Source organism: Ursus maritimus, unplaced genomic scaffold, assembly GCF_017311325.1.
Source record: "Ursus maritimus isolate PB19 unplaced genomic scaffold, ASM1731132v1 scaffold_21, whole genome shotgun sequence".
NCBI classification, from domain to species: Eukaryota; Metazoa; Chordata; class Mammalia; order Carnivora; family Ursidae; genus Ursus; species Ursus maritimus.
The window spans coordinates 13,854,882-13,869,778 of record NW_024424564.1 but is presented as its reverse complement, the minus strand read 5'-3'; the positions used below and the strand labels follow the sequence as shown (position 1 = coordinate 13,869,778).

At 35.3% G+C, this 14,897-nt stretch overlaps 1 protein-coding gene across 1 annotated transcript in view; it reads right to left on the bottom strand.

Annotated features, from left to right (window-relative positions):
• Positions 1-14,897, bottom strand: part of TRHDE (thyrotropin releasing hormone degrading enzyme) — a 365,132-nt gene that overhangs the window by 94,765 nt on the left and 255,470 nt on the right. The window contains exon 7 of the mRNA XM_040637265.1: positions 11,768-11,833. Coding sequence (XP_040493199.1) covers positions 11,768-11,833 — 66 coding nt within the window. The remainder of the gene's footprint in view (positions 1-11,767; positions 11,834-14,897) is intronic.

Here is a 14,897-nt window from a genome sequence, read left to right as displayed (position 1 = left end):
GAGCTGGTGACAAGTTGAGCAAAAAATGCAACTCAAGTGACAAAGAAGTGTGTGTATATTTAGAAAACTAAATAGGAACTTAGGCTTATCAGCCATGTGATCTTGAGTAAGGTATCCCTGTTCTCTAAACTTTAATTTCTTCAACTGGAAAGGGTAGATAATATAGTACTTACTTAGGAAGACTCTGCACAGAAAATGACATAGAACAAGAAAAGCACTTAGAAAAATGCTTGCCATACAAGAACCCAAGAAGCGTTAGTTATTATAAGACCAAGCTCAAGGGAAAAATACCTCTAGAGTCAACATCTTCAATCTCACCTGCAAGAGTAGTCAAATTATATGGACTAACTGGAAGGAGGATAGAGGGACCTTTTTTTTATTTTTAAAAAAGTAAAAATGCAAGAAAAGAATTGAGGCCAAAGTTTTTTTAGACTTGGGGAAAGCTTAGAAACCTTCCCCCTCTTGGGTCTGAAAAAAGAAGGAAAACTAGGAGGGCTCCTGAGTTGTACAGTCTAGCGCCCTATTTTTCACAGAGCTCTACTCAGGTGACAAGCCACTGATGGCTTGTGACTTGGGTGGCTCTTGGAATAAGGGCAGTAATTAGATACCTCAGCACAAAATAGCTATACCTAAGTTGGCGTAAAGCCACAAAAACACTAACATTCAGGTGACCAGAAAGACAAGGCTTGGACAAGATATATCCCAAACACTCAAGCAACGTGTACTCTCTCACTTCTTTCCCATTCTCTAATCAGCCCACCCCAAGAAACCAATTATGACTGCATATCAGTGTGGAGAAGAACAAAGGGCTCTTCACCATATGTTCGGGACTGAAAAAGTTCTCTAGAATAGTCTCATATTAATGGACATGACACTAGGGGAATTCAATAAGGGCAGATTAAATTTCCCATATGCTCAGAAACATGGGGATTTCTTCTAGTCAGTGTTAAAATCATATATACTTGTTAATACATTTTTTATCAATGGCGGGTATTTGCCTATTAGATCCTTACTGTTTTTGCTCCCGTGATTATCCAGGTTATATTCCATAGCTCATCTTAATCAATTCATAGCAAATAGCCTCATCTCCTTTGCAGCTCTGTCCTTCAAGTTTGCTAGTTGGCAAAACCCGAATCCTGGATGAATTCAACTATGGGCCTTCTCTGAGCCTGCATCATGCCACTGAGCATCATGGGAGAAAATAATGCAATAGAGCGGTTTGGTTTTATCATAAATTCCCAAACTCAAATAGGCACTCAATACAACAGTCATGCCATCCTCTTCCAAATCCTCATTCCTCAAACCCTCTCCTACCCAGTATTACCCCACTTTCAGCTACTGACTTTGCTCAACAAACACAGAAAAAAGTAGAATTCATCAGAAAGGAACTCCCTCATGTTCCCATTTCCAAATCCCCAAGTTTACTAGAAGTGTATCTCCTATCAGAGACCAGTTCTTTTACCTTCTCAAGGACCAGTGTCCCAGCCACCTCTCACTTCTCTAGCTTCTGTCCACTAAGATTTTCCTCTCCTGACTCCTTCTCTACCAGCCTAACTCGTACAACTGACCCCATCTTTAGAAACAAAACAAAACCATAACTTTCCTTACCCTTATCCTCCTCTAACAACCTACTTTGGTTTTCTTATCTCTTTCCTTGGCAAATTTCTTTAAATTTTACTCTCCAGACACTGTTTCTACTCAGATATTTTCCATGTACTCTTTAACCCATTCCACAGATAATCAAAAAATTTGCCAGCTGCCAAAAGACACTTTTCAGTCTTTACTCCACCTCTCAGTTGCATTTAACCTCATTGATCACTTTCTTTTTTTTTTTTAATGTTTTTTTATTATATTATGTTAGTCACCATACAGTACATCCCTGGTTTCTGATGTAAAGTTCGATGATTCATTAGTTGCGTATAACTTTCTTGAACTAAACTTTCTTCTTGACTTGGGGACACCACACCCTTGGTATTCTGCCTCCTCTCCCCTTACCCTAACCCGATCTCTAGCCCGGGGCCCCTCCTCTTCTCTCAACCTCCAATTGTTAGAGCCCCACAGGGCTTGTTTCCAGGCGTTTACCCCAGAAACGGTAGAATCGTTCTCAGGTACCTCTTCTTCCTCACCTCTCCTATGTACCCTTCACCCAATCTATCCCTAGATCCATGTATTTGGCCTTCAAAAAACATTTTGAATCCATCCATGTCTCTGTGTATCTACCGACTATTTACATTGCCATCATCTCTCACCTGAATCTTCAAATATTCTCCTACGGTTTATTACCTGATTCCTCTCTTGGTATGCTGATTGCCCCACTCTCAATGTACTATTACAAGTTGCCAGATAGCTGTTTTAAATATAAATAGAACCACATCACATCCCAGTTTAAAACTGTTTAATAGCATCCTGCTGCACTCAAAATAAAATCCAGCCTTCTTAGCACCGTCCCCCTTGGCACTGCATGATGAATTCCTGCCCTCCTCTCCTGCCCTCTCTCTTGTCCTTACTAACGCTGCTCAGCCACACCAGTTTCTTTCTTTTCCTAGAACTTGCTCAGTCCTTGGCCTCAGCCCTTTGCACAAGCCTGTCCATATTTCTGGGATGATCTCCTTCCTCCTCCAGCTTTCTCTCAGCCTTCAGACCTCAGTATGCATGCCTTTCTCTTAAGAAGGAGTTCCTGAGCACCCAATCTAAAATTGCCTGACCCATCTCCCCATATGTTCTCTTACAGTGTTCTATTTTTTCCTTCCCAGCATTTCTCACATTTAGTAAATACATACGTATTTGCTTTTTTTCCTGTTTAGGGTCAATCTTATCCTGTTCTATATGATTCATGAGATCAGGGGCCATCTCTGCTGTGTGCAGCATGCCCTGAATACTTGGTACTTCTCACGGGGTCTGACATAGAGTGGGTATGTAATAAGTTTGCGTAGAATAAATGAGTAACCGAACATGCCTGATGGGGGAGCAACGTGTGCCGTGGATATAAAATGAAGCACAGCTGCTGCAGGAAGTGAAATCACAATTTTGGTTTATTAGCACAAAGCATTAAGAAAAGATCTTAACACTATAATGAGCAATGGCTCTTTAGGGGAAAAAATGATCTGTAAAATAATCACGGGGAGAGACCTTGAGCAGAAGAGAATAGGTGAATATAAGAGACTGATTGCAAGAGGAAATGAGATTCAGGATGACAAATGAACATCGCCATCTCTGTGTGTGTCATACTAGCATGGAGCCCTCTCTCCTGTGGATAGAAACACAGAGGTAGATCAAATGTTTTGAATGCATTTGAACCTTTTGTAAGTCATTTTCCAAATATATAACTTAGGTCTTTAGCACTCCTCCTAAGCCACTAATTTATAACATGGGCTTTTTCACAATAATACTAAGATACTTAGATATCATGGGGAAAAAAGAATGTATAGTAAATATGTTATGGTTTATTATTTTTACTGTATACCCACTTATACAAAATTATGAGAATGAGAGTAAAACTTCAATCTTCAAATGGGTAGGATACATGGATGATTATGTCACCAAAGAGTGGAATGCAAGAGAATACATGAAATGTTTTCAATATATTTTGTGATAAAAACATATACACTGAGATAGCAATTGGGTAATTTTTTACTTACTAAATTAGTAAGAAAATTATTTTGAAAATAAGACCTAAGGCTATTTGCTTAGTGCATTATAAAAAGAGAGCTTTCAGACTTTACTTCTACCACTATATTGGCTAAACATTTTGGGAGAAAAATTGATAATATGGTTCCAGAAATGGATATGAAGAGACAACCAAAATGTAATGGGAAAATCTATAATTTGAAGATCATGACAGTATTGTTTATTTAACAGAAACTGGAATGTGATCTGGGTGTCCACAAACAAGGAAAAAACTAAATATACTACAGTACACCCAGTTTTATCCTATATAATACCATCACCAAGAAGTTGGGAAAATATGAGTAATGAGAAAAACCACCTTCCCAGCTCAGAAAGGTTCTTTTTGCATCAAAATTTACAACATTGTCAGATATGTGGTTCTAGGCTATTACATGAAGGTTCTGAAAAGAGAACATTAAAGGAAAAGAAAAAGAAATTAATAGAGAAGAAGAAAGAAAACTGCTGATGTAGGAGTTATAATAGGTCAGGGAAACAGATGCCTGTGAGGCAAGTATACTGTATTCTGGGCTAGCAAGCTAATCAATTGGTACAGTCTGCAAGGAGTGAGAGGCACTTTGCAGATCGGTGTACCCAAGGACATGCATATTTAAAGACTGGTGTACATATGCACACATACCCACATACAAATATATCCACTCCTAGATTTTAAATTAAGTTATCTAAGACATCATTTTATAGGATCAACTCTATTTAGCTAAAATGTATAAAATATCCTGAGCCCTTAACTAACAGGTAAAAGAAAACCAATAAGTATAACTTTCTAAGACTTCCTATTTAGCTGGGTAAATGCCTACAGAATGACCAAATAGCGATATTTGTCATTAATAATAAAGGTTTTTAGTTAATGTTACATAGTCATAGCAGTCACTTAACAACATTGAACTCAGAGGCAAAATGATAAAGATTCAATCAGTAGCTGTACATAAGTTAGTTGAAACTGATGAAATAGAAGTTATTTCTCTCTGAGAAATATGAGTAACTACTGCTATTTAATTTTTAAAAGTATTTGTTTTTTACTAGAGATAGTATTCTTGATTCTCAAATCCATGGAATCTTTCCTTATAATTAATATTTTTTCTACATTAACATTCTCAATAATTTTAGCTTTCTAGTTAGGTCTAGAATAAACTAAATGCTAATGAGGTCAAATCCAATGATTAAAAAACACCAGCAATGATAACATTATTATCATATGGTATTGAGTGATCACAACAAATTAGTGTGAAGTGTTAGCCTTTCTACCTATAGTATATCTAAACTGCCCAGTAATTTAAGTGAAACGTGGAGAAATTTGAGCAAAATCTGTCTGTGGTTATTCATTTTAGATTAAACATGATTCAGCTACCATCTGGATGAAAACACAGTACTATCTCTTCATAAAGAAAATGAACTTCGACACACCGTCTCTGTTCCTCTATTATTCTATGACTTTTCATTTTTCTGAAATATCTACCTGCAAGGGAGAAAATGCTCTCTCAGAAATGCAAGGTGGAAGTTATCGAATAAAAATCCTGTGTACACATGTTAACATAGAACTTCTCACTGGAACACAAGTTATTGAGTATGTTGTTGCTACTAATAATCCCTCCGGCTTCATGCCTGTCATTACCTTCAGGCTATCAGAATTTTATGAGCACAAACCAATAATAATGATATTTCCCTTTTGCTTTTTATCCACACCTCATTGCCTTACATTGATTTGCATAAGCAATTTCTACCCTGATAATTGGAGCCAAACATCTTGTTCTGGGTTATCTTATGGAAAAGAGCAGTTAAATACTAATCAAGAGAAATCTTTTTTATTCAACTACATTTTAGATGATATTGAATTACCCTCATTGGTTGAGCCAGAAGGTAACTCATTTTCTGACATGGATTTCAGGTTTTGAGTTTATAGCAAGCTTAATAATGATGTTTCTTCACAATTTCAATTCCCTGGTGTTGACTCATAATAACATGAAGAATGGTGTTGCGAGGTTCAAATCATTATAACAATATTGTTTTGTTTAAAAAAGAAAAAGCAATAGTACTACGTAATAATTATTTTTTAATAGCTACTGAGCCAATCAATGTTATCTGAGGGTTCCATAATTATAGCTTTATTCTTTTATTTCCAGAAAAATAAGAGAAAAAGAGAAAATGTAACTAGCAGACATGTAAAAAAAAGTTTATCTAAAAGAAGCATTACTTGAATTACTTCAGAAATAAGCTTATAGCACTTACAAAGAATGAGGATTTGAGCTATAAGAACTTCAGTTACAAAAAAAAAAAAAAAGTAAAAGAAGTACATCTTAATTTATTGACCATTAGCATAAACATTACTATGTGTGGGTGAAAATTAACAAATATGCACTGAAACAATAAGAACCCCAGGAAATAAAAAGACGTAAGAACTGCTGAAAGATTCAGCAATACTTAAACAGTATTATGGATTGAACATGGAGTGAACTATGACCACACTCAGGAGACCACAGTGTCACCAAAGCCAAATGAAGAAAGTCTTTCAAAGCGCTTCTGGATGAAGACTGTGGATTGAACCAACCCATCTAATTTCACTCTCTCCCCAAACCTAACTAGAACTACACCGAGTGTATGGGTATCAGCAATTCTTTGTGATAACTAAATATCTTGATTTTCTGAAGTCTAGCAGTAGCTTTCCTGACGTTCACTCCTCTAACCCTCCTAATAGTTTTAGAAAATGCATATATTCTGTGTTAAATCCCTTTCTGTTTGAAAGACCTAGAATGGGTTTGGTTTTGCGACTGTATTATGTACCAGGAAGGCTATGTTCCAGGGGATAGACCCTCAAAGATGGGAATCTGCAATCTGTATTTCCGCCTTGATTAGATTTAGATGAGTGATATCATTGATCATGGGTAATAAGGTCCTGATAAACTATGGTATTCAGGGTCAAACAGTTTCTTAAATTATCATCTACAGTTGCCTAAATTGAAGAAGAGGCTTTGGGAAAACAAATGATTGCTTCAATAGAACATCACTACAGCATACAGAATCACAAAGTCTTTGAGAACAAAGGCTATTTCTGACGGGAGAGAATTGGGAGGGGGACCTTGAAAGTCTAAATTCCACTGAGCCTCCTTTAGGGTCAAAAGCAGCTCTTCCTGTCTCTGAAAAAGTTAGTTACCACTAGTTTGAATCCCTTATAATGACACTTATCTGGGGGATGCTGATTCTCAAGACCAACACCCACTATATCTCAATGCTATCAGACCCACAGGTATAGTTGACTCCAGCTGATTCCAGGATTATAAGCAGAAATTCTGATTTATAAAAGATAGCAAATACACTAAAAATCACCAAGAAATTTCAAAAAGTCCTTAGAAAATGTCATCTGAGACAACTGCAGCTTCATCATAAAAATGTAAAGTATCCAGAGCAAAATATGAAAGTGTAACAAAATATGAAAGAGAACTAAAAAGCAAGGGAAATATAAGCAGTTTTTTAGCAGAAGGCCAAAAGAAATATCACCAGCAAAAATTCCCTACAACGACAAATGCTGGTCTGGTTTGATTACAGTTACAGTACTATGTATATTGAAGGCTGTATAGCCTTAATATTCAGATAATAACTAAGATTCAACAGGGAGTCACTCACTTTTGCACATCTAGTTTATAAATTTTTCTATCAAATTAAAATAGTTGTTCCCAAATTAAAATATCAAACCCCTACTGTCTAACTAGCAAAAAATGCATTAGATAAAGCTTACATTTGGAGAATCTGAAAGATGAAAAAAATCTTAGAGAGTATAAAATCTTAAAGAGTATTTAGTCCAACTCTTGCATTTTATAACTACAGGGCAAGGGGCCAAGAAGGATTTCGTGACTTGTAGAAAGCCCACCATTAATTGGAAACAGAACTGAGAATCATTTTCATTGCCTCATGCTTCCCACAATACACCAGCTATTATTTTGGGAAATGGATTATGTAAAACAGTAGATACGTAGAAGTTTGCAAAACTACAAACATTTCTATGTTTTAAAAATATATTACTTATGAGGGCATACATAATCCAACAAGGGTTCACATTTGGTTTCCTCTACATTTCACTTTCAATTTAAACATCAAAACCGAAGCTGACTTGTTAATGGTAGCCAGGATGAATTTTTTATAACTATATATACTGTCTATTTACAAAAAGAAGTTTTGGGGCAATTTATTTTATTTTATTTTTATTATTAACATATAATGTATTATTTGTTTCAGAGGTAGAGTTCAGTGATTCATCAGTCTTACACAACACACTGTGCTCACCACAACACATATCCTCCCCAATGTCCACCACCCAGCCACCCCATTCCCCCCACCCCCTTCCTCTCCAGCAACCCTCAGTTTGTTTCCTGAGATTAAGAGTCTCTTATGGTTTGTCTCCCTCTGGTTTCGTTTTGTTTCATTTTTCCTCTCTTCCCTTATGATCCTCTGCCTTGTTTCTTAAATTTAGTGAGATCATATGATAATACGATTGACTTATTTAGCTTAGCATAATACCCTCTAGTTCCATCCACGTCATTGCAAATGGCAAGATTTCATTTTTGATGGCTGTGTAATATTCCATCAAATATATACACCACATCCTCTTTATCCATTCTTCTGTTGATGGACATCTGGGCTCTTTCCACAGTTTGGCTATGTGGACATTGCTGCTATAAACATCAGGGTGCAGGTGCCCCTTCGGATCACTACATTTGTATCTTTGGGGTAAACACCCTGAACACACCTGATCTTGTCTGATCTCAGAAGCTAAGCAGGGTTGGGCCTGGTTAGTACTTGGATGGGAGGCAATATATTTTAAAACTATGCTACACTGAACCATTTAAGCATCAAATGAAATTCAAGAAATAAGGGAATTAGATAAAAAAAAAATCAAGAAGACCAGACCAAGGAAAGTTGTGATTATTCGGTATGAAACTATTTATTAGACTTTCTAATAGCTTATCAAATGAATTGCATGGTTATTAGGAACAAAACTTTTCTCAAAAAGTCTCTAGAGTCACTTCCTACTGAGGAATATATGGGTAAGTGAAACTGAAAATGTATTTTCCAATACAATACAATACAAAAGGTAAATGAATATAGTTGAACTGATACTCAGATACTTTGTAAGTTAAATACGAACATTTGAACTGATCCAGAAATGTTCCAGAAACCTACCACCTTTCTATATTACTTTTATTATATTTAATATATAAATATTTATATAAACTATTTTATACTATTAATATTTCTTATATATTAGTATACATTTATATCTGATTTTAAATTTTATATTGTGTACATTATACAATATATACAGCTGACCGTTGAACAACATGGGTTTGAACTACACAGGTCTACTTATATGTGGATTTTTTACAGTACAGTATTGTAAAGAATTGTCCTTAATATTTAATAACAAATTTTCTCTAGCATACTTTATTGTAAGAATACAGTATAAAATGCATATAACATACAAAAATGTGTCAATTGACTGTTTATGTTATTAGTAAGTCTTCCAGTCAACAGTAAGCTACTAGTAGTTAAGTCTTTGAGCACCAAAAGTTATATGCAGATTTTTGGCTGTGTGTGGGGGGGGGGAGAAGGGGGTCAGCACCCCTAACCTCTGCATTGTTCAAGGGTTAACTGTATATATTTTATATATTTGTGGTTGTATTTGTAAAAAATAGTTGACTTGTTCCCAAAAGGGTTTAAGATGGGTCTTAAATGGTTTAAGGATACAAAACCATCCTTAACGGTTTAAGGATACAAAACCATCCTTAATGGTTTAAGGATACAAAAATTGTAGAACACAAATTTTAGAAGAAACCTCCATTATAAGATTGTTCCTGTGCGGAACATGAAAGGTCCAAGTAATAAACTGAAGAACAAAAAGGAGGAAAGGAAAGGCAAGAAAAAGAGGGAAGAAGGAAGAAAAGAAAGGAGGAAGAAAAATGTATATGAAAAACATACTATATGTAATCTGGGATTGACTACGAACCTAACTCTGGGTCTGTCTTCAACATAAATTTCTATTTGCCAACACAGAAACAGCCATGGTTAATGTAAAAACAGTTAATAGATTTTCCAGCAGAGGTAAGCACTGACAGCCAGATTAGCTCCTGCAACAACGTATAAACCAAGACTCCCCAGAGCCTTGGGGATGGGAAATATATTAATATCAACTCGGTGACCACTCAGCACCAGGACACGAACTATCTGTTCAGGAGGTCATTTCCAAAATGTATCCCATACATCTTCATGCACAAGAGATGATAATTTATCACCTAGACATAGGGATCTACTGTAAACTAATCCAAACTGCTGATGATACACTAAATCAGTTTGAGTGATGAGTATACGTAAAGCTGCAAGCGAAGTACTGAAGGATAGAGATCTATCTGATCAATGAGATGTCACAAGGCAAATGAAACGCAATGTTGACAAACATAGAGTCCCCTCGGTTGAAATTAACCAAATCATGTGTCAGAGCATAAAGGCGCACATTAACACAAGCTTCGAATAAAAGTTTAATATCATAGGAGTCCGAGGCTATATTCTTTTTCAGATAAAACTGAAGAGACTGGACCAGTAGTAAAGGGTGTATTAAAAACTGATGTGTTTTTGCATACCACCAAAAAAGCAACAGGATAAAGAAAAACTTTGCAAAACAATAATCCTTTCCAAATAATATAACTAGAGTTATTCAATCTGCTGAGCAAATCCATACACACAGATGAGGAAAAACAATAAAAATTTTATACAGAAAGTGATTTCATATCAACTTGCTACCAGGAAATCAAATTCAATTTGTGTTGCCCTTATGAAAGCTTAGATATTTTCTGGAACTGTCACACTACAACTTCAAGGGGGAAAAACAAAGGACTGGGGATAGGAAGGACATTCCTCCAGACAGTTGATATTCATGGAGGGCACTCCCTGAGAAAAAAGATTTTCCCAACTATGTGATCAGAATAGAGACTTCAGCACCCGGCAAATAGGTTCAATAGAATTCAGCCGTTCTGAAGATGTCCCGAACAGAAAGAGCTGATTAAAGTAAATTTCAACCCCTGCTGGAACAAATCTGTAAGAATATTTTCTAAGGGAAGTTATTCTTCAACAAATTTATATATATTTTTCTTTGTCGTGTTAAGTATATGTAACTTTGTCGTAACATAGTTAACTCTTGCTTTGTATTTTATCTTTTAGTTTATTCTGGGTAAAGATAGAATTACACTACTAAAATTTGACCTAACCCCACATGTAGTTTATTAAAATTTCAAAATGAAAAGCTTACTAAGAACAGATAAGATTGATTGCTCTCTCTGTCTTAGCATAATTGTATTTCAGGTGAACATCAATTTACTTTAAAGGACACTTCTAAGTAGCAGAATGCATCATAAATAATTCATCAATCACAGCTGCTGGAAACATGATTTACTTCAACAGGTTCAATGGAATAAAAGTTCTATTTTTCTATATTTGTGTTTGCTTTAAAGTGTTTAAGAATCCTCCTTTTTTAAGAATCACTCTTAGATTCCATACTTCATACTTTAAATGCAATATGATAACACTGCTTCTTTTTTTTCCCTTTTATTTAAAACACTGCATTTCCAATTTTAAAAACATTTAAATATCTTTGGAACAAATAACAATTTAAGCATATCAACAGTAAAACAATAACAACATAAAAGACACATTCTGAAAAATTGCATTAAGATTTTGAGCCTAACATAATTTATTTTCACTTTATATTAACTTTTATACCAAAGGAAAGAGAAGTAAGCTTTTAGAAAATCTTATACCAATTATTTAGAATCTCACATATTTGAAAAATACTTCAATTTAAAAATGCATATTTAACAGCTCTAAATTGCATAATAGTTCAAGTTTTACCAGTTGATACAGTGAGAATCCCATCTACCACTTTCATTTGTCATATGGAAAGCCACCACTTACCTTATTCATCTTAAAGTTTTCCATCAAATGCAGCAATTTCATATCGGCAATTTCTCAAGCTGTGAAATATCTTTAAAATAAATATATTGACAAGGAAAATGTAAGAAAAAATAGAAAGCATTTTACTCACTTGCAAACCCCTTTGAAATACTGAATGGCCCATAAAATTAGCCAGCATTCTAATTAGAGCAGCACCCTGTAGGAAAGAGTATTAAAAAAAAAGAAAAAGAAAAAGAAAAAAAAATTCAATCAAGTAACATGATTCTACAATTATCCTATATCCATTAAAAAGTCTGCTTCATTCATGCTGTTGTATTCTTAGAAATAGAAAAGAAACAAGAGAATCATGAATACAATATCCCACCTTACAGAGAACAATTGAATTTTTTGTTTTGTAGATCTAAAAGTTCTGTGGACATAAAACCAGTGACTTCTGGACAGTCTCCTGGACAGAGTGAGTATCTCAAGGCAATAATAAGCTATAATTCAGGAGTAATAAAATTTTTATTGAACACCATATATGACAGAGTTAATAAAACATGGTTCTTGTTCTTACAAGCTCATAATCTAGTAAGGGAGGGATACCCATGTTAATAAATAATCAATCATATTAAAATAGAGCTTTGGAGTAACATAGCTACTTACTCAACCCCTGGCTCAACTAAAAGTTGGGCTATAAAAGTGGAGAGGAGGGAATACCAAGTATTCGGACTGCTTGGGGGGTTCAAATCCTGGCTCTGACCCTTATCTTCTCATATATCCACAGGAAAATTATTTAACCTCTCTGCTCCTCACTTTTCTCACCTTGTGAAGTGTAGGCAATACTAGGCTTTAGTTAATGTAATTGTCCTGAAGCTTACATGAATGACTATATGTAAGGCAAACTGGGTCTGAGAAACAGTAACCGTGAGAGGAGTGTTAGCTATCAGTACTATATGAGGCTAATTGTTGTTATTTCCTGTCTACTTTGTTTAGAGGCTGGAGGTAGCCGTATGTCCAAGAAAAACATGTGATCGATATAAATATTTAGAATCATAGAAGAAAATCCTCGTTTAAGAGTTTACCTCAACTATAACAATTATCATAATACTGTGGAACAGTATCAGTGAGAAAGGATAGACATGTAATCAATATGAAACATTCCAAATGGTGATTAAGCCTGGATAATCACAAATTTGTATGTGAAATATAAGTAAGACTTCAAGAAGATGCTTCAGCCTGCACTCGGTTGTTTTAAGTATGAAGCAATGGGTTATAAGCGGCAGAAGTATAAATATAAATGATAGCCTGGTTTTAGGGGGGAAAAAATCCCTTGACGACTACATACCCCACTTCATACTCATCACAAATTCACACCCTCCAACAACTCATTTCTTACTCATCATTTGTTTTTTATAAAAGAATCATAAGAGCCACACGTGGATTCATCCTGCTGGGAACTGAACTGTGGCAGCCCGTCCAGAGACATAAAAATGCATTTCTATTGTTTGTTAAGAATTGTTTCCTAGAACTCTGGAATTTTAATGCAATCCAGTAATCAGGCTCCATGAATTGCCGTTAAAGAAATGTCTCAAAAATTTTCAATCATCACCAAAAATGCTCCCAAAATTGGTATTTTATTCACAGCTCAAGAAACGATAAGCTGGACAAGTCACAGAGTTTTATGCCTCTTCTAATATATTTTCCTCCCACACCTTCTACTCTTTGCTCTTTCTTTTGCTTCTTCCTCTTTATCTTCTGCACACTTGTATAAGTCCATAAAATATAAGCATTTATGATTCAATCAGAGGACCGGGTTAGAATTCCCTCTAGAACTTATCAGCTCTGCTCCTTGAATTTCCTTGACAAGCTCTCCTCCTATACATTTCCCAGTCTAATCTACCCATCCAGAGGGTAGAAACTGTCAGTTCTGCAGCAAAACTAACCCTTGCCACTTGGGAAGTGAAACTTAGAATCTCAAGCAGTCAACTCAAACTTTCCTTCCGAACAGAATAGCCGTCTTCACATGATTTAAGTGTTTCCCTCTAGGTAATGATGACTTGGTCTCTTGTCAGGCTATAAAAACTATCAATTTAGCATGATCTAATGGCAAAAGAGTCCTTTCTAATCATAAAGAATGTACCCGTTTTCCTGTCTGGGTTGAGTGCTAACAGGAGATAAAACCTAGAAATAAAATCAATATTTAAAAGTTATATAATGCCACTGGACTTTTTATTATTACACTGTGTAATTTAGTTAACTTTTAGAAAATATGTCTGTGTTGCCCACTTGAACATTTAAAATTCTCCAGAGTAGCATGCACTCTTCTATATTTAACTAGCCTTTTCTTTCCAAAGCTAAATTTTGAAAATCCCTATATCATAGAACTGCGTAGACAGATGGGCTCTCCAACTGTTATCATTCAGACAACATATACTGAGCACCTACTAGGTATGGATTATAACAAAGATCACACCTCTTCATGCAGGCAAACTCACCACAAACCTTTAAAAAAAAAAAAAAAGAAAGAAAGAAAAGAAAACACCAAATCCCCTTTCAGTATGTCTTTAAAACATTATTTTCACCAAGAAAATACCGTTTAAAATATTGTAACTTATATTCACCTGTGATTCAAAATTCCAGACCCATTCAAACAAAATGGATCTTAGACAACCTAAGTAGCTTTATGGGAAATAAATACACTATTTCTGCAAGATTTTTATAATTTTAAGACTTGCTCAAGAAAAACCATCACTGTATTTGCCATAGGAAGGTTCAGAGAGATATAAGGATGGAAGCTACTGATTTCTTTTGAGGTTTCATAAAGAATATTCCAAAAAAGTATGCTTATAAACCCATTCCTCATGTAGTAACTCTTCTAAATGGATTACTTTTTTCATATAAGTTCTCAGCTAAAATTTATTTCATTTTACATTGTAGTCATCTGTATGCACGCCAGTCTTAAAGAGAGTAAACATCTCCAGAGAGATGACTGTGTCCCCATGATTTGGTACCCCTGCTCCCTGTGCCTGGCTCAGAAAGGTGTTCTCTTAACATTGTAACTGGATGAGAGAGGGAGAAATTAGTAAAAGCACACTGATTACTTTGTATTCTTGAAGACCACTCAGCCGGGATACACAGTTTATTACTTCATCAGTGTACTTTAGTGGCAAGTAACTACTTTGGAAGAGAGGAAGATTTTCTCAACTCATTTATTCCTTTAACATATGCTTATCGAGTAAGGCAGCGGACTCAGTATCCCGTAGAATACAAACAGGAAT